Genomic DNA, 20859 nt, shown 5'->3' on the forward strand with positions numbered 1-20859 from the left:
AGGATGAAATAGAGGCTGAGAAGGATAACTTTGCAACAGCTCCAGAGCTAGAAGGAAACTTCAGTCTTCTGCCTCTGGTACCCAGCATCAGAGGCAAGTAGGAGACCCCCAGGAGTGAGGTCCAGCATAGGAAGCAGTGTAGCCTCAAACCCTCTGTCCCCTGAGGAACTAGAGGACAGGAAAGATTAAATGGAGTTCAGGTTGCAGCTGGCCCAGCTGGAGTTGGTTCCAAAAGAGAGAAGGGTGGAGAAAGCCCAGGAAATGGTCCTGGAGGAGGGAAAACTAGCTCTGGAGGAAAATAAACTTATTTGGCCCATGAAGTGTGTCTAATGGGGCTGGACCTAAAAATTAAGCAAGTCCAGCTGAAATAGTGGCTTTGAGCACAAGAACGGCAAGGCGTTCACACGCCGGCTGTGTTGACAGAAGCACCTCGACTAGGCGAGCGAAGTGGCTGCACACGAGCGCAGAATATTTTCTCATACACCAAGAGGCCCCCGCTCTGAATCGAGATTGCGGGAAAATCATTGAAATTCAGGCCAAAAGAGGACCTACAACAAAGGGAATAAATAGAAGTGAGGATCACATATACCTGTCTCAGATAACACTGTCTTGAATAAGTGTGGTACCCTAACATCATCGTGACAACTGCTCCTGATTCACTAACAGAACTCCATTGATTGAGCCCTGATGAGATTCCGTGCATTTTTTCCACGGATTCGAAACTCGTCGGCAGAATATAAAGAATACATGAATCACACAGGATTAACTTCTGATCTTGATTAATGTCCCTAAATTGATTTGTGTTCTTTGATTTCTTCTTTGAACGTGTCTCTATCAAATTGAAAAATTGTGAAATATTGTTTTTCTTGAACATATGCAAAGATTCACTGCTTTTTGTTCAAAAGAAAAGGTGTATAACATGTTTTTTGTTTACTTAAATAATTTAGTTATGTGATTGTCATTTTTGTAGTATGTTATGTGTTGAGTGTCTTTCTCAGACATATGATCATTCTTAAGTGTTTAAAAATTTTCTTAAGTAAAAGGTATAAATAAAACGTACCGAACAAATCTGAATTCATTTTTGATTTGTTCGCTCAGATTGGTGAGCATCTGAAAAGTGGTGGGGTTGGCATTTTGCTTTTTTCAAGTCAGACCATGGTGGCAGAAAGGTTGGTTTCCCCAGCTCAGTACACTGGACAAGTGTGTAGGGTAGCTCAGGCCCATTGGCAGGCCTTCTACTACTCTATGGCTCTAGTATTTCTGGAATAGATTAGGGAAATGCCTAGAGGAGGGTGCCCATTGGCTGCATTCTTTTTTCATTTTATTTTTTTTAGCAGATTTTAGTATGTCAAGTGTCAAAGACAATGCAAGGCTCTGTAACCCAGAAGGCTTCTGCCACAGTATAAAGTACAGAATAATTGCATTGACCTTTAGAATGTCCATTTCCAGAAAAAAGAAAAAGAAATCCAACAGAACATAAACAATTTAACTAAACCCCCCCTCCTTCCCCTCATTGCACTTTTACGCCACTGCAACTTAAACACCACTCCAACACCCACTTTACCAGCTGTAGATGATCACTGAATCGTTGATCCCTCACTCCACCACCCTAAACAATCAACCCGGAATAAAGGCATCCATAGAGGAAATCGGCTCGAGGTATACCCCTCGATAGTTTGCCCATCGACTCCAGGTCTTTGGATGTTTTTGCGGGCAGCCCCTAGCCTTAAATATTGGGATCTCTAAACCCATACAGAAATCCAGGCCATTTTTCCATGCTGACAAAGAAGGCAGTACCACTGCTTTCAATTTCTGTGCAATATCGCTTTTAGCCAACGTGAGCCCCAGCAACATTAAGGGCCAGATGTAGGTAGCCTAATACTGGTCGGTAACGGCCGAAATTACCGCATTTTGGCCGTTACAGACCTGTTAGGCTTTTCAGATGTAGGTGGCATGATTGTAGGATTTGGTATTTTATCGAATCGGTAACTTAAGAAATCAGTAAATTACAGAATTTTTAACATACCGATTCAGTAAATTACCAAATCCGTAATGTAGGGAGCACTCAAATGAGTGCTTTTCCCATTTTAGGATTCGTTAATTACCACCAACTACTAGTTAGTGGTAAATATCGAAAACCCTAAAAGAAGCAATTTTTTGCAATTTAAAACATTGAGGGGTGCAACAGGGTGTCAAAGTGACACCCTGACACCCTTCAATGTGTTCCCCCCTTTTACCAAATCGGTATTTACCGGTTCGGTAATTCCCCTTCATTCCTATGGGCCTCCATAGGTATTCATAGGAATGAATGGGAATTACCGAATCGGTAAATACTGATTCGGTAAATACCGAATCGTACCGATTCGGTAATACTTACCGAATTTTTACCTACATTGCATTTACCGATTCTAAAATACCGAATCGGTAAAATTCTGTATTTTAGAATCGGTAAATGATATTTACCTACATCTGGCCCTGAATGTCTTTTATAGCTATTTCCTCTGATGCCCTCCATTATATGTAGCAATACAAACTTAAGCGAGGAGTGGAGCTCCCATCCCAGCACCTCCGCAAGGCAGGCCAAAACCCCTCGCCTGAATTTTGCGAGTGCTGTGCAATGCCATATCGTATGGATTAGAGTTCCCTCTTCCTGGCCTCATCGTAGGCACATCGGGGATGACACAAGGCCTGCCCTCCACAGCCTAACTCTGGTTTAATAAACCCGGTGTAGGTATTTAAATTGAACTAGGCGGAGCCGCATTGCAATTGCAGCCTCTTGCGGGGAGGTCAATGCCTCCGTCCAGTCATCCCCATCTAATGGGCCAAGATCCCCCTCCCAAGATTCTCTAAGTTTGTCTAAGGTGGCAGGACTATTTGTTACCAGAGACTGATGCATTTTGGAAATTGTATGATCTTGTAAATCTCCCATGAACTCTTTGGCTTCCATGGGACTTAATTCGGGAAGGGCCTCCAGCCCCGCAATGCTGGGAGAGATGGCAGGTACCTACACAATTTGATCTTTGGCCTCTGAAATTCCTGCTGGAGATCTTGGAAGGACTTCAGGACCACACCTCTCATTACATCCCTTAGGGTGGAGCCCCCTATATTGTCCCAGCCTCTGAATTCAGACAAGACACTGAGTTGTGGCAATCGCCCATTTAACCACAATGGTGTCTTCCTCGTCAATTTGCCTCACCACCCCATTTAACGAAGAGACTGTTTCCAAACCTGAAATTCCACTCTAGTTGCCGACGGTAGAGAATTATGCAGGGAGGCCGAATTCAAGATAGTATATAAAGTTGAGTCTCCCCTGGGTATCTGCCCACGTCTTGGAGTGCTTATATGGCACCCTCCAGTGGCTGAGAATTGCAACTCCCCGAGATCCCTTTGTAAACCCTGAGTGGAATACTTGAATATAACCATACCTAAGCAGACATAGGGCCTATGTTCCAATGAAGTGAGTTTCCTGCAGCATCAGGACATCGGCCCAGTAGCGTTTGGCCTGCTGAAGTATAGCCCTCCTCTTCACTTTATCTAGCGTCCCTATGACATTCCAGCTCACCACCCGGAGATCCCCTGGATAGGTTCTCACTCTATCTGGTGGGACTGACATCTACAGATTCTGTGACATTGGTGTGTGGGACAACGAAAATCCTGTACGTACGCCGTGGCTCTATATACCAGTAACGCAGTGCAAACATATAGCGTGAATACCCCAAACAGTGGCACGTAGAACAAACATTATCAAGTGTACAATTAGTCACCATGGGCAACGGTGTGTCAGTGCAAACAAATGACAGAAACCCCCCAACTACCGCCCCCCCATACCTCAAAACAGCTGAAGTATCTGTCGAGGTGGAGGTGGCCTGCAGGCTCCAACAGGAGCCCCCCTCACCACCAATGGTTCCCCTGTTGTCCGCCCAGTATCAACAGGTGTTCCCCTGGACTATTGGAAGTCAAACGAGGGTACTAACCCCTTCTCTCGCTTCGTCGGACTTAGGCAAATGGTACTAAAAGGTCCCCCATCCGGGAGAGTCCCAATGTGATCACGAAGCTGAACCTCCCTGCCGAGGCACCGACACAGATCCGCTGGAGTTGCCGCGGGATCCAGAGTGACGTCTCGATCTCGATCTCCTAGTCCCCTTAATTTTAGGCTTGGGTGGCTTGCGAACGACCTCACTGGAGGAAGAATCGGATTCCATCCTGGGTGGCGTGTGTGGCTGGACCTGTACTGAGCTCTCGAAGGCGGGCCGTGGCTGCCATAAATGACTGTCTTTTCTGCTGGACCAGCATTGTATAGTCCAGAAATAGGACAATGTGGGTGTTTTCAAAGTGTAGGGGTCCTTTGAGTCGGGCCTGCTTTAGAATAACATCCCTATCATGATAATTTAAGATCTTTGTGATGACAGGCCTTGGCCTGGCTCCCGGGGGTGGCTTCTGCACGAGGGCCCTATGGGCCCGTATGATGACGAAGCAACAGGACAGTGACTCCGGGGGACGCCAATTCAGTAGCCACTTAGTCAAGAACTGTTCCGTGTTTTCCCCCCTTGCATCCTTCAGGGAATCCTACAAATCGTAGGTTGCATCTCCTAGCCCTGCCCTCTGCATACTCGACCCGCGAATCCAGACCTCTAGTGATCGTCTCCAATGATGCCACTTTTTTATTCAAGGTGGTGACAGAATCCTCCATTTCCAAAACCCTAGTCTCAGCCTCCATGATTCGCTCCATAGCGTTTCACAGGTCTTGCCTTAGGAGCATGACATCAGAGCCCACTTCTCCAATTTTGGCTTCCAGGGCCGCCCTGGACTGTGTGATTGCCGCAATACGTGCTCCATTGTCTGGGATTCCACCCTGTGCTCCCCCTTGTTCAGTTGCCGAGGCTTCTGATCCGGTATAACTATCTAACCTGCTTTGTTTAGCAGAGCCTCCTGTCGTCTTATGGCTCGTCATCATAGAGCCCAGGCGGTAAACCAACAAGATAACGGCAGTATAGGCCTCCAGGCAGGACTCCAGACCAAGCTATTTCAATAGAGTCAGGGCGCGCAGGCTCTCCCTTTCGCGGTCTCTCTCTGCAATGTCTAGTTCCATCACAAAGTCTTCTGAGGAATTAGGACACTGGTGGAGACCTCCTGCCCACAAGCCGCATCGAGTGCTCACCTGGCCGACAGTCGTATCCCCCCCTATCGTGTGACTCACCGTCTCCCAGGCACTCCATCAAATCAGCTGAGGCACCACTCCCCACTGCCTGGTCAAAGTCTGACTTCATGTTGTGACTCCGCCGTCTTCTCCCACCAGGAAAGGCATGGATATACCCTGAGGGTCGTCCACCAGCCACAGTAGCTTTGTACTCTGCGCAGGATTTACCTCCAGTAGCCCAGAGATTGACTCCACTCACCCCCCTTTTCAATAGTACTGCCGGTGGCCGATTGGGGCTTCCCTCTGCTGCACAGGGCCCTATACAGCACGCAAAGCACCCCTCCACCGTGGTCCCACACGCAGCGCTGCCTCTCCACCACTATTGCAGCTCCCCTCTGTTGCTATCCGGGGTAATATATCGATAGGCTTGTGTCGTACTGTGCTTTAATGTTAAAACCTCCTTGCCCCACAGCCACCAGTATCACCTCACGGGGCTTACACGGCTCCTCGGCGGCAGTTCCACATCTGCTCCGCAAGCCCCAATCAGTCGCCGCCCAGGAGACCTCCTGCACCGGCCCCCGATCTCCAAGGAGACAGCAATGCTGCAGCCACAGCTCCTTGGGACACTGTCCTGGCCCCGATTATCTTCACGAGGGAGCCCGGCCCACCAGGATCCCACTGGATGCCCCCCTCTCACGGCCCGAGCCAGCCGCTGAGTTCATTAAGGCCATTGGCTGCATTCTGGGAAAATAATTACCTCCAGTATTAGAAGAGCTGGGAGGGGCAGCTGCCCAGGGCACCCTGAAAGCTCTGGTTTCTAGGGGTAATACTCCCAAAAGGAGAGTATGGAGGCCCAGGTAGAGGGTAGAAAGTGAATACAGTCCACAGCAGGAGGACCTTATGGATCAGAGGTTGAAGCTTGTCAGATGGCCAAAAATGTTGAGATGCACATGGATTCATTTACTTCTCTGAGTAGCAGGATAGTGGGGCTCTAAATGTCTACTTTCTGTACCCTTATGATGTCGTCAGTGGTTGTAGAGTCTCAGATATGGGCTCATGTATAAGCTTAATATTGTAGAGAAGAAAAGGGAGGCCCCCTACAGGCCCAATCCGGGACGGGGGAAAGTACTTGAAACAAAAAAGTCCCTAACAACAGTAATGTTTTATCAGAATGTGAGACAGACTATTCAACAATGCTGGTGGTCAAGAAAGTGCACAAATCAAAAAGGAATAATGCTACAATATCAAAAGTCAATACTAACATAAAAAATACAATTAAAAATTAACAATAAAAAATCATGTATTACAAAGAGAGGTTTATTAAATACAATTATGTACATATATCATAAAAACATTTCATTAAAAATATTCATCATTGTGGAAAAACAATTGCCGACGCAGCGTTTCGGTATTTGATGAATACCTTCTTCAGGACAGTTTTTCTAGATAGTGAAAAACACAATTAATATCTTTTTTTTTATTAAACATCGTAATGAAATTGACATTGAGCTTATTATTGAAAAGCAACATTTCTTTTTTTGTTTCTTATAATTAAACATCTTAGATACTCAACATGACCACCAGCACAAAATACAAACAATTTAAACAGTAATCGTTAGATATGACATAACACTAGTCACAATTGCATTATTGTCTACAAGGCATTGTCAACTCACTTACATAGGAAAGTTTCATACCTACAACTGCATACCTAACCACGTCAGATGTGATGATAGACTTCAATTTATCTACCACTTCTGGTGATTAAAATCGTGGGAATTAAAAACACGAAATGAGAGGCAAATGATGACCTTTGGTAGGAAAAGAAATGTAAATTTCATCTACTGGTTGCACTAGAATGGTTTATAGCGATATAGCATTATAAGAACCTTACTAAATATAAATAATGTACCTTATAATGGAAGATATTCACAGTGTAGGTATGTACACTGGAGCCACCGTGTATTTATATATTTGGTGTGCTGCAAAGAATGATAGTGACTATACATTATTCACTGTGTGATGGAAGTTATGTCCAAAGGTTACAATTCAATGTTACCAGAACTTACCCAATACAATTACATGAAACTAACCCTGCTGGCGTGATTGGCTTGCTGGTATTAAGCTGATGTGCTTTCAGAGGGGTGAGTCAGCCCAGCTGTGGGTTCATGAACGTCCACCTTTTGTGGCCTTTGATTGACCACCTACAAATAAATGACGCTTTGTATAATTTGCGTTTTGTTTTAAAAAAGGTTTGCTGGCATGGCTACCCTGATTCTTAGGCCTCATGCTGTATTAAATCTTTACCTCTTGTATATTTACTGAAGATAACTATTTCTGTCTTTCATGAAATTATCGTTATTATATGATTAAACTTACCGCTTTCGTATTAGTTGCAATGCACTACCCTACGTCACTTGCACTTAAAAACAAGTGCAGTAGAGATGAAACGTCAGGACTCATATTTATCAAAAGTATTGTTATCTGTAGTGTCCCCACTCAGTGCGGTTACATCAAGACACCATACGGGGTCTGGAAAGGACTTATCCGTTCAGTGGTTAAGGTTGCTTTTACAGGCAATCATTCAGATAGTACTAACATGGTGCTACCATATACATTACAAAAAACACAGTTGATGGACAGAATGTAGAACAATGTCATACATTCACCCCAGTACAAGGATCTGGGCCTTAATCCATCGTTTTTCTGCACTCCACACCACCCTGGGTTAGACACTGGCTATATGCAAATCAGCTCTGACCCTGTGCCTCATGGGAACAGTCCAGTCCGAACTACCAAGCCATGTCTTTCCCAGACCGGAATCAAGCATCCAAGGACCGGTTTCTGGCTATCAGCCTTCATCAGCCTGGATAGCTTGACTCCAGTGGTGTGGAGAGCCTGGGACTCTCGTCTGAGCATCCCCGGCACACTCAGGGTGAAATTGCAAAAAACACAGTTGATGGACAGAATGTAGAACAATGTCATAGATTCACCCCAGTACAAGGATCTGGGCCTCAATCCATCGTTTTTCTGCACTCCACACCACCCTGGGTTAGACACTGGCTATATGCAAATCAGCTCTGACCCTGTGCCTCATGGGAACAGTCCAGTCCGAACTACCAAGCCATGTCTTTCCCAGACCGGAATCAAGCATCCAAGGACCGGTTTCTGGCTATCAGCCTTCATCAGCCTGGATAGCTTGACTCCAGTGGTGTGGAGAGCCTGGGACTCAAGTCTGAGCATCCCCAGCACACTCAGGGTGAAATTGCAAAAAACACTGCTCAGACGTGAGTCCCAGGCTCTCCACACCACTGGAGTCAAGCTATCCAGGCTGAATGAAGGCTGATAGCCAGAAACCGGTCCTTGGATGCTTGATTCCGGTCTGGGAAAGACATGGCTTGGTAGTTCGGACTGGACTGTTCCCATGAGGCACAGGGTCAGAGCTGATTTGCATATAGCCAGTGTCTAACCCAGGGTGGTGTGGAGTGCAAAAAAATGATGGATTTAGGCCCAGATCCTTGTACTGGGGTGAATGTATGACATTGTTCTACATTCTGTCCATCAACTGTGTTTTTTGCAATTTTTACCCCGAGTGGGCTGGGTATGCTCAGACGTGAGTCCCAGGCTCTCCACACCACTCGAGTCAAGCTATCCAGGCTGAATGAAGGCTGATAGCCAGAAACCGGTCCTTGGATGCTTGATTCCGGTCTGGGAAAGACATGGCTTGGTAGTTCGGACTGGACTGTTCCCATGAGGCACAGGGTCAGAGCTGATTTGCATATAGCCAGTGTCTAACCCAGGGTGGTGTGGAGTGCAAAAAAACGATGGATTTAGGCCCAGATCCTTGTACTGGGGTGAATGTATGACATTGTTCTACATTCTGTCCATCAACTGTGTTTTTTGCAATTTTTACCCCGAGTGGGCTGGGTATGCTCAGACGTGAGTCCCAGGCTCTCCACACCACTGGAGTCAAGCTATCCAGGCTGAATGAAGGCTGATAGCCAGAGACCGGTCCTTGGATGCTTGATTCCGGTCTGGGAAAGACATGGCTTGGTAGTTCGGACTGGACTGTTCCCATGAGGCACAGGGTCAGAGCTGATTTGCATATAGCCAGTGTCTAACCATGGGTGGTGTGGAGTGCAAAAAAACGATGGATTTAGGCCCAGATCCTTGTACTGGGGTGAATGTATGATATTGTTCTACATTCTGTCCATCAACTGTGTTTTTTGCAACCATATACATTACGGCAGTGTTGTGGGGCCACATTGTACTTGATAAAACTCCAGTTCGTCTGCAACTAATAGCACGTTTAATAACGCTGCATAATGAAAAAATATATGAATGAATAAATATTTTCAATCAAAGATGGTCGGGTAACCAAACCGCGTATGTAACAATAACTACGGGTTTAATTATCGATATAAGAACCCAATGTGATATAAATAATGTTGTCAAATGTAGATGATCAATAACGCGTATATGGCTATAACTAAGGTTTTAATTATTAATGTAGGGACCCATCTTCATATAGTATGGCATTTAATGCCGATTGCGGTGTTCGCCGCTAAACATATTTGTTAAGCTTAATATTGATCATTAACAGGATACATTGAGCAGTTTCAAGCAATTTCCTTAGATCATCAATAAGCAATGATAGTCAATTTCAAACATATGATGAGCAATGAATAGCAAACCCAAACAGCCCCTCTGCTGCAGGCTCTCAGCTGGATCCCCGGTCTAGTGCTCACAGGAGCGGGAGAGAGCAGGAGGGCCAGGGAGGCAAAAGTGGAACGGCGAGGGGCCCGCGTCAAACCCCTAACGGGGCGGGGGGCGGGGTCAATGAACAGGCAGCCGAAAAGCACAGGACATCACCAGGCGCTGATTGAGCAGCATGGTTTATATGGCGCAATAGACCCCCTGGGTGCACACCAGGATTAAAGCATGTGGGGGTCCACACAGGGCATGCGTCTTCGCCGTGAAACCCACCCACAACTGTAATTCGGGTGTCGCAGCGAATGGGCTCAGGCAAGGTGGTGGACAGCACAGAGGGACAGCAGACAGAGCGTAATAGCCAAAGAGGAGCGGCTCAAACCTGTGCCCTTGAGATGCCTTATGGCAGGGGCACAAGGAGCAGGCTAAGGGTCAGCATGGGGTCAGCAGAGGGCGGACATGGTACTAGCAGCGCGGGCCAGGCATGAGGGCCGCCCACAATACTTGGCTGCAAGGTGTAGCCTAGAGGCTGCAAGAGTAGTGCCAGACCTGCTGAGAAGGGGCATTGGCTTAAGGCGCTGTCAAAAAGGCTGTGCTGTTAAGGATTGGACTGGAACTCCAAGCGAGGAGGCGTGGACGACTGGTTTGAAAATAGATTGCATGGTTTGTATGAAAATATGTAAATAAAAGCTGCGGCCTTTTGCACCATCACCGAATTGCGTTATCTGTGAGCACATGGGAAAGTGGGTGCATGGGTAAGCCGGGGAGCTCACGGGACTTGCCCATCTGGGAGAGGCTTTGGCCGATGCAGCCCAGGGAGTCTTGAAAGCCTTACCCCTGGACAGGCAACAAGTGAAGCCAGGCCCAATGATCAATCAGTCGAGAGCTGCTACCATTACTGTTAATGAGGCCAACGCTGCTCCTGCTGCTACAGTCTGTGTGGACCGAGCGTGGCGTGAAAACATATATATTGCTTCATCGCAATTTCTGAAATGGTAAATCAGCATATTTTTTTCTTGCAGTGAAATATTCTCCTTTGTTTTGACAAATGTTGATGGCAGCAGAAAGTTTGGATACTGCAGAAGAATATTGGTAAGTGCACAGTTCATAAGTAATAATTCGACAAAGGGAATATTTTTGTCTTGCATGCAACCTAGAAACTTACATTTTCTTTAAGTGGTCATGGGCCCAATCAACAAAGAAAGTAATACATTTAAGACCATGAAAATAGCTCAGTTCTTATAGCTCTACACGCTTTTATACATTCACAAAAAGAAACACGCATTGTTAAAACCAATTAGTCTCATTTTAAAAGGGCGAGTACCGACCTACTGGCTCTCCCAATGCTTGTTTATTTTTATTTTCTTGCTGTAAAGTTTCAAACAGTTAAGTAAAACAGCCCAAATAGCCTCCAGCTCATCATCATGCATGCATGCACGCACACACATATGTCCACATGGTTGCCGTCCTGAAATGGTTCCTTGATGGTAGCTGTGTGTGCGCATACTTTGTGAAACACTGGTGGACAGTTTCACTGTTTTACATTATCGTCCCAGCATGCCCAATCCGCTACACAAAACCACTAAGCTTGTTTGTGTGCAGAACTTTCACAGAGCTTCAGTGATTGTGAGCCCCATCTCCTCCTATAGGGAGCGTACATCCATTCCGGTCGCTGGAATCTCCTCCAGCACTGCACGGTATTGGGGTGAATTTGGAAATGTGTAGTTTTTGAGAGGTAGTGGTTAGTAGCCTTTCCAGTGCAGTACAAGGTGCAGGCTCCTTGACACCTGTCTGAGTCTATATAATAGAAACGTATCTTATGGTGTGCATGGGCCTCATATGGTGTATACTTCCAAGGAGAGAAAAGGACTATTCGCATTATTCATTTTTGTATCAATTGCTTTAGGCTCGTGTGTGGCTAGGAAATGGGGTTGGTTACAGAGTGGCAGTAATGGAGCGTATAAATAACTTGAGCGGTACATTCATGCACTGTTTAACATTGGTATATTGTAGTATTGGATGCTAGGGCAGGTGGTGGCAGTACCTGTTCAGCCCCGTTTGTGCTACTGTGGCAGTTTGTGTGCTTGTCATACTTTTTCTTTTACTGCGGATGATCTCATTGCTGCGCTTACTTACAGTCTATGCGCTAAGGCGCTCACATCTATCTTTTTTAAATCGATCTGTTCTTGCTAGCGACAGTACTTTTATTGTGCTCCCTACTTACCTTGAGTACAAGTTGTGCTTCCCCTTCCCCGTTCCACCGTGGCTTCCTGTGCTTATTGAGTGGAGGGCAGGGCGCCATCTTGGTGGGAGTCCCGGATCCCGGTGGGACTGTAGGCTGCGGTCTAGCTGAGGGAGGGATTCTTCCATAAATTGACAGGCTATTTGGGGCGCATTGCTGCTAGGGCAGGTGGTGGCAGTACCTGCTCATCCCCGTTTGTACTACTGTGGCAGTTTGTGTGCTTGTCATACTTTTATTTTCTTTTACTGCGGATGATGTCATTGCTGCGCTGACAGTCTATGCGCTGAGGCGCTCACATCTATCTTTTTAAAATCGATCTGTTCTTGCTAGCGACAGTACTTTTATTGTGCTCCCTACTTACCTTGAGTACGAGGTGTGCTTCCCCTGCCCCGTTCCACCGTGGCTTCCTGTGCTTATTGAGTGGAGGACAGGGTGCCATCTTGGTGGGAGTCCCGGATCCCGGTGTGACTGTAGGCTGCGGTCTAGCTGGGGGAGGGATTCTTCCATAAAACGGGCATGCTATCCCGGACGTGCAGCGGATACGCCGCTGGCGGGCCAAAGGCAAGCCCGTCTGCGCCAGTCCGCGTCCTGGGACCGTCCAGTGCCAGCCATGCTGCCCGTGCCCCGGTTGAGACTCTAGGCGGTAAGAGGGTTTATAATCGCAAGGAACTTATGGCGCTGAATGTTTCGGAAGGTAAAGGAGGTATGCAATGGGAAGTTCTGCATAGCCTCTCTAAGACTTGTCCCCTCTTGTAAATTCTGTCTCCAACCAATGCGTATAAACACCCCCCCCCCCCAGCTGTGAGCGAGACCAGGATTCAGGCCGCACTTATTAACTCCCGCTCCATGGTTAAGCACGCATCTGATATTTATGAGCTTCTCTCGGATGCTAAATTAGATGTTTTATTTATAACAGAGACGTGGCTGAATGATTCTTGTGCCCCTGTGGTTGAGCATGCTATTCCCAGGGGCTACACAATCGTCCTAACCAAACTGGGAGAGGGAGTGGAACGGCAGTGGTGTTCAGGGAAACATGTTTTTTTTTCAGCGAGGTCCCTGGCGAGTTGGGGGAGGGGGAGGCCTTGGACTTCTCTTTTATTTTATCTCCTCATTTCACGCTGGGAGGCACGTTGGTTTATCGCCCGCCTGGACCTCCCGGTGCTTTTTTGAAAGCTCTGGACGATGTCCTCATTCCTCACGCCCTCGGCTTCTCCAAGTTTGTTCTCTTTGGGGGATTTTAATATTCACCTGGATGCCCCAGAAGCCCCTGATTCCAGGGCTCTCCTGGACTCATTCAATCTGTCTCAGCTGACCCAGTGGGTCAAGATGCCGTTGCATTCGGGGGCCACTTACTGGACTTGGTCTGCACTAATTTTGATTTGTTTACAAGGGAACCTCAACAAGTTACCTGGTCTGATCATTATCTGATCAGGTCCTCATGGTCTCCGCGCACTTCTGCCTTACCCCCTGGCGTCCACCCTCAGAGATTAATCTTCTGGCGTTCTCTGAAGCTTTGCTTCAGGCCCGCCTGGCACCTGTCCTTGATCTTGTAGGGGCGGTGGATAGCTTTGATTCCTGGATAAGCCATGGGGTTAGCTCCACTGCCAAACCAGCTCCCAATAGTAAACAGCGCTATCCACCATTGAAGCCTTGGTTTTTGAATGCTCTGAAGGAGTTGAAATTGGGATGTAAAAAATTGGAGCCTTGCTGGCGTCAGTAGTACTGCCCCTCCGCTAAGTCCGCACTCCGTATAGCTCAGAGGGATTATTACACTGCTATTATGAAAGCGAAAAGTAATTACTATGCAGGGCGGATTACCAGGGCCAACAACAAAAGCAAGCTTTCTATTGCGCTGTGCGGAGCAAAGAACCCTGCCAGTCTTCCCACAATGGTGCGAGGAGTTGTCTTCCTTTTTTAACGAGAAGATAACTAAGATTCAGGGCAGCTTGGGAATTTTTTCCCAGGAAGAGAGGAGTGCTCCTCTGGTGTCCCCTCTGATTTCTAGCCCCCTGTTTACACAACTCCTGCCCGTAGCTGAACCTGACTTCTTAGCCATTCTTAAATCTCTGAAGTCGGGCTCGCCCACAGATTCGTGCCCAGCTCGAGTATTAGCTGGGGTAGCTGAGGTTGTTTGTTCAGAGGTAACTGAAATTATTAATCTATCCCTTCGGACCACCACTGTTCCCGTGCGTTGCAAGCAGGCTAAACTCTTACCCCTTCGTAAAAATCTTCTTTAGATCCCTCTGATCCATCAAACTATCGTCCCATCTCTCTTCTGCCAGTCTTGGCTAACGTTTGTGAGAAGGTGGTTTTCCAGCAGCTTGAGGCCTTCGTGGAAACCTCTTGTGCTCTTCACCCTGCTCAATCTGGGTTCAGAACCTCCTATAGTACGGAGACCGCGCTGGAAGGAGGCGACAGGGCGGCTCTGATTTTGCTGGACCTCTCTGCTGCCTTCGATACGGTACCCCAACGGCTACTTCTTGCCAGGTTGTCAACTATTGGCATTGCTGGTTCCGCATTGGATTGGATAAAGTCCCTCCTGGACGATCATACTCCGCAGGTCTGGATGCCTCCCTTCTCGTCCTCCATTAGGAAACTTTCAACGGGGGTGCCTCAGGGCTCCACGTTGAGCCCTCTGCTTTTCAACATATATCTGACCCCCTTGATTTTTTTAGTGGAGGAGCTGGGAACTAAAATTATAGCCTTCGCTGACGACACCCAGCTGCTATTTACCTGGAAGGACTCTGATCTGGACACCAATGCCGCACAGATTTCCCTCTCGTCTGTATTCCACTGGCTTTCACATGCCCAACTTAAGTGCACTGAGAAGTCGGAGGTACTCCTGTATGGCCAGTTCCCTCCTGCCTTCAGAGAATATTTGTGGCCTCCAAACTTCCCGTGCCCTAGCTCAGAGGGTGGCCCGGCAAACAACTTAGGGGTGTGGTTTGGTGAAGATCTCCGGTTTGCATATCATGTTAAGAAACTTACCGAAGTCTGCTTCGGGACCCTTAAGGACTTACAAAGGTTCTTTCCCCTGCTTCCTAGGGAGACTAAAGAAATGGTAGCGCGCGCCCTCATCCTTTCCCGCCTTGATTATGCTAATATCTTGTTCATTGGCATTCCTGGTTATTTGGTTAATAAGCTTCAAATAAGACACAATGCCGTAGCTAGACTCCTGTTTGACATCTCTCGGAGATCTATTGTTCGGCAGCATCTGCGGGATTTGCATTGGCTACCTGGGGCCCAACGGGTGCAATTTAAGGCTCTTGTCCTATCTCACAGGGCCATTCATGGCCAAGGGCCTGCGCACATTAGGAGGTGCTTTGCTTTGTATACGCCCAGTCATCCCCTGCGATCTGCCACACAACACCGGTTGGTTATCCCACGGTTTTGCAGGTCTCGCTTGAGGGGCCTGTCCCTTTCTGTTAAAGCAGCAGTTGCCTGGAATGCCCCCCCCCCCCCAACTTACAGCATATACAGGATTTTTGTCTTTTTAAAAAACATTTAAAAATTCATCTTTTTAATCAGCTCATTTAATCTTTCCTGCCCTCTCTTCCACAGTCCACTCACGCGCCAGGACACTCTAGAGTATTAGAGGGCGATATAAGTCTTTTAATAACATAACATCATTGGTAGGTTCCCTTTACAGTTCATTCCCGTGTAATTCCTCCTTCCAGAAATAACGGGGGTAATAGTACAAAGAAATATGTAGTGAAAGTTGATTGATTTAGCTGTAACAGCTATGAAATTAATAGTTTGAGAATCGGGGACCGTGTCATTAACTGGAAATATTTGTTAAGAGCAACCTATTATGCATCATGAAAGAAAATAGACACAGAAAACAGCTTCACAGACACCTGTGTTCCCCACATTTTGATTGACATTGACAGGTACTCTTCAGATCTGTGCAAAATGCAGTCCACATGAGAAAGCAGCAAGAGATCATAATACTGGGCGTATGCTATATAAATGCCAATAATACTTGTGTGATACATGACAGTTAACAAAACAGAAGAAAACAAGATCAGCTTGGAATCTGCTGTAGCCGGCGTTGACCCCAGTCTATCCTTTCCACAGCTGCTGAAATTATACATTCTTTGGCTACTTGACAGGTGATTCCAGGTCACTCGAATTAGGTTTATGCTATACGACTTTCCCTTAAGGTAGCCAAAACCGCAACTCTGAGAATGTAAAAAAAATAACGAAAGCTCATTGATTTATAAAAAATTGAAAAAAAATGCAAGATGGGCCATGAGCTGTACACAACAGCAAGGACAATGATCACAAGTAAAAGAGACCTTTGCATTTTGCGTATTGGTGTTTGCGCAGGTAGCCCGGACATCCCAACGAAGCACATCTAACAGATTTCCGGAGGAGATGGAGGTATAGCCAGGGCCAACTTAAACGGCGCCCCTTTCAACCCTGTGATAAAATTATTGGAGTCCCTGGAACGCCAACTCTATTCATTCGTCCCTACAAATCCTTTGAGTTTTAGGCATGCAGATGCTATCTAACTTCAAAATCACTTGCACCAGCTCTCTCCTTTTCGGATGCTGTAGATTGTAGCCAGACAAGGACTAGCACTGGCATGTCCAGTACCCCTTCTTTCATTTTTTTGGGATGTCTGACCACATTGTCATGGGAAGCTGACACATTTGCGCTAGACAGTTCTTTCACTAAAGTTTGGAAGCATAAGACCCTGTCATGATACATTCACTCCAGCATTAAAGATCCTCCTCGTTTAAGGGAATAGAAAACCTTTGCCTTTTTTCCAATTTCTATAAATGTGTAGTCTTTTCGTCCGTTCTTTGGGAGTCGTAGGTGGTGTTTTAGGTGCAAATAAAACGTATGTTGCATATCAAGAGCTCTAGGAATATGAATGCCCAAGGTCACATTAGTCGAACCCCACTGGTACTGCCTTTAGCGTGTGGAATCTCTCTAACCTTGTAATGGTTTTTGCTACAACTATTAATGAAGTCAATGAAGAGCTGCTAGAATAAAATTATGTTTATTTTCCAGTATTCTGCTTTGCAAGACTTCATGTATTGAGTGAGTGAGGTGACCTCATTTCTGTCAGACTCCTGTAAGCTGGGATTGGTACCTAACAACACAGTTTTCTGCCCTTGGCTGCTACTACAGTGTTCCCTTGACATGTGCACAGGGCTTTCCGCTATGATTCGCTTTGATGTATCAAGCAATTTTGCATTCATCAAAGCTTGGTGTTAAGTTAGACACGTGTGTTCTCCAAAGTACCAGCGAAATATTGACCTAGGAGGTTGTTCATTGGTGACATTTTTTTGTGGTCCTGGCAGTGGACAGATCCTCATTCAGGAAGACCCCCATGGTGCACCCTCAGCATCTTGCATGGTTTATTATTAAGATGCCACTTCTGTGTACACTGAGAATCTGCTTGGCTTTCTTGAAGGATTCTTCCCTGCCCCTATTATGAGGTTCCAACATCTGACTTCGGCTTTCGACCTTCATTCAGCAAACAGAGCAGTTGGGGGATCGGAGACCTCCATTTAGAGATGTCCTCCAGAGAGCCCTTCCAGCAGTTTGTTCAAGCTCTCCCTTTTGTGACCATCCTTATACTTTACTCTAACTTTAACCTCAAACAATTTCCCCAATCTGGGTTTCTGTTGGGTTGCAGTACAGATATCTCCTTAGGTCACATAGAAATTCTAACCCTGCTCCAGCTCAGAAGTCACATTCCCATGATTTTCCTTAAAATCTTGGGCTTGCTCCAGATATTCACGCTCCATACATTTGACATTGGTCATGGAAGTCTTTTTTTCAAGCAGCTGACATACATGTTAAAACTGGCCACCACGATGTATCTGGCAGCGCTCATGGGTCTGGTGACTTCAGCTCCGGCATTGATCTTTTTGCAAATTTGTTTTATTGTTTACAATATTAATAACACCTGTGCGCAAGCAGTAGTAGCCATTATAACATGTATCATGTGTATGGTATATATACAGTAGTATGACATAATCGCGGTATGAGTAACAGATGTTCAACGTTCATCTACAGCGGAAGGTAGCAGTAGTCCCAAATTAGTAATCATAGCCACAGTTCGCTTCCATCAATCCGATTTAAAAGGAAAAAGGGGAGGGGAAGCTGTGGAGATAAAAGGAAAAGCAGGGCAACAATCGTGGACATGTGACTGTAGCTATTCAAAAGATTATACACACTGTACACTGTCTGTTGATGCGTGCCTTCAAGTAAGTTAACACACTTCTCGGTTAATAACATTGTTATTTGCACTGTCTTTAGGCAGTATCGCAAGTTTAGAGTGAGAAATTGAAACACAGATTGCATTAACTAGCAAAAGAAGAACATATTAGAACTGTAGTAAATGTCATTCAGCCCTTAGCATCCTGTCGGAGATTGTGTGTTGTTTAGTCATTACCGGAGATTGCCAACTGTCATTCCCTCCATCTATGGGTTGTAGTAACCCATGTGTGTAAGTGGTGTGTCATACGTTAGGAAAGTGTTGCATAGTATCCGCCACCCAAACTCAGGATGACATCAGTCACCTATAGAGTGTGGCTTAGGTAAAATCCTCTCCTACCATGTCCACAGTGAGCTGCAGCTCATTGCAGAAAGAGTCCCAGCATGCTGCAATGGGGGCCTTACGCAGTCCCAGTGTTTCCTCGCGCCTAATGGCAAAACTCTCCATTCGCACAGGAATCATTGAGTTCCGCCAGGCAATTAAGGTGGGGGGGTCAGGTGCCTTCCACTTCTTGGTGATGAGCTGCTTGGCCACTATCAGCCCCAAATCTAGAAACCTCGAGGTAACCTTTGTAGCGGCAGTTCTGTGAAACTTATGTAACAGGTAGGTCGGCCAGTCATGCGTCAGCGTATCGATCCATGCAGGTCCGCAGGAGAGAGGCCACTTGGTTCCAATAGGTACTCACCCGGGAACAACCCCATAGCATGTGGAATAAGTCAGCCCCTTGCTCAGCGCATCTCGGGGCCTTGGCATCTACCCAGCTAAAGTATTGATTAATTTTCGCAGGAGTGAGATACGCCCTATGAATGATGAAAAGCTGCATTTGTCGGAAACGCATATTGCGGGGTAGACCTGTAGGGCTTTCAAGTACCCGAGCCCACTCTGTGTGAGTAAGCTGGTATCCCAGATCCTGTTCCCACTTATGACACAATGAGTCGAGGCTAATTGCAGCATGGGTCCTCCAGGAAGCTGCGAACCACCGCGTCAGGTGCCTACCCGACTCCATAAAATGTAAATATTGCATGGTAAGGTGTGTCTGTGTCTCCGTAGTCATATCTCCCCACCTAGTCGTGAGCGAGACCACCAATGAACAGTGAGTCAGAAAATGTCCAGGCAGGAGCCCATCATCTTCAATCAAGGACGTGTATGTTATCAGTACCCCCTCCCGATATAAGTCTCCAAGCGTCTGAATGTCGTTCTATTGCCACCTTCTAATTATCTGCGCAGAAATTACCGCGCGGCCATCGGGGGTTTCCTCCAAAGATATCGCTGGCATGTATATAGTCACCCCAAGGGTAATGTATAGGCTCCTGCGGAAGCATCTATAGGCTACATCAAGTAGCAAAGGCTCCTGCGGTCTAGGACGTGCTCCTGGGTGAAAAAGGCTGATTATACGCGGCAAAGGATAGGGCGGACGCATAGTGGCAGTATCTGAACAACGGTGGTCTGAGAGCCAACGCGCCACCCATTAAAGTTGTGAGGCAAGATAATAATGCTCAAGGCAAGGAGCTGCCATTCCCCCTTGGTCCACTGGCAGGTAGAGTTTACGATGTGCTGTCCTATGCCTGGCGTTACCCCAAATAAAATCCCGAATTTGTTTTTCTATGGGGGCGAAAAAGAGGCTGGGATGTAGACTGCCAGATTTGTGAAATAGAATAAGAGTCTCGGGAGCACTACCATTTTGATGAGTGCAACCCTGCCTGTTACAGATAATGGTAGGGAGCTCCAAAATCGCATCTGTGAATTGAGGGATGTCACTGCCTGACCTAGGTTCCTATCAAAAAGATCGGTTGTACGGTGGGAAATTTGGATGCCTAAATAGCGGAATGTATCCGCTGCCCACTGTACCTTTTTAGCACCCATGACGAGATTAGGGTCCTGGAGTCCCTCATTAAATTAGTAAATACAGGATTTATCTACATTGACAGTTAGTCCAGAAAGCCCAGCAGGAAGACGTAACAAAATCATTTCTTCAGCTTCTAACTGGAGCCAGTGAGGGTGGGACGCTATCCAAAGCGTCTCCGACAGTCCTCAATTGTGAGTCGGGGGAATTTCCCTCACAGTGCAGGGCCAACCTGCCGAGCATAGCTCATTCTCTCTTTTGGGCCTGAATCCTCACCCAGCAGGAAGACTAGCAGGCTGTGGCCCCAGTCCTGGTCACATGCAAAGTCTTGCAGAGCTTCCCCTTCTCACATGGCCTCTAGGCACTTCTACTTTTCAATTTCCTTCATGATGGGTGTGTGTCACAGCATGTACAATTCTGAAGCTGATTGTCCACAACATATTTTATGGGGGTGAATCGAATTCACATGTGGATGTTAGCCACAGTGACATCAATCAATCAGGGGACTATAAGCGCACTACTCACCCTTGAGGTTCTCAAGGAGCTGGGGGGAGGGGTCAGCAGTTCTGTTTTAGTACAAGGGCCAGATCTTCAGAGCCTTCCTGAAGGTGTCAAGAGAGGGGGCATATCTGATATCAGTGGGGAGCTCGTTCCAGGTCCGGGCCGTGATGTAGGAGAAGGATCTTCCCCCT

The 20859-nt window shown here is 46.6% G+C and overlaps 1 protein-coding gene across 2 annotated transcripts in view; it reads left to right on the forward strand.

Annotated features, from left to right (window-relative positions):
• DENND2D (DENN domain containing 2D) overlaps positions 1 to 20859 on the forward strand; it is a 796377-nt gene that overhangs the window by 270798 nt on the left and 504720 nt on the right. For both annotated transcript variants that reach the window (XM_078644124.1, XM_078644126.1), the window contains exon 4: positions 10870 to 10939. In XM_078644124.1, coding sequence (XP_078500250.1) covers positions 10870 to 10939 — 70 coding nt within the window. The remainder of the gene's footprint in view (positions 1 to 10869; positions 10940 to 20859) is intronic.

Source organism: Lissotriton helveticus, chromosome 5_1, assembly GCF_964261635.1.
Source record: "Lissotriton helveticus chromosome 5_1, aLisHel1.1, whole genome shotgun sequence".
In the NCBI taxonomy this organism is placed as follows: domain Eukaryota; kingdom Metazoa; phylum Chordata; class Amphibia; order Caudata; family Salamandridae; genus Lissotriton; species Lissotriton helveticus.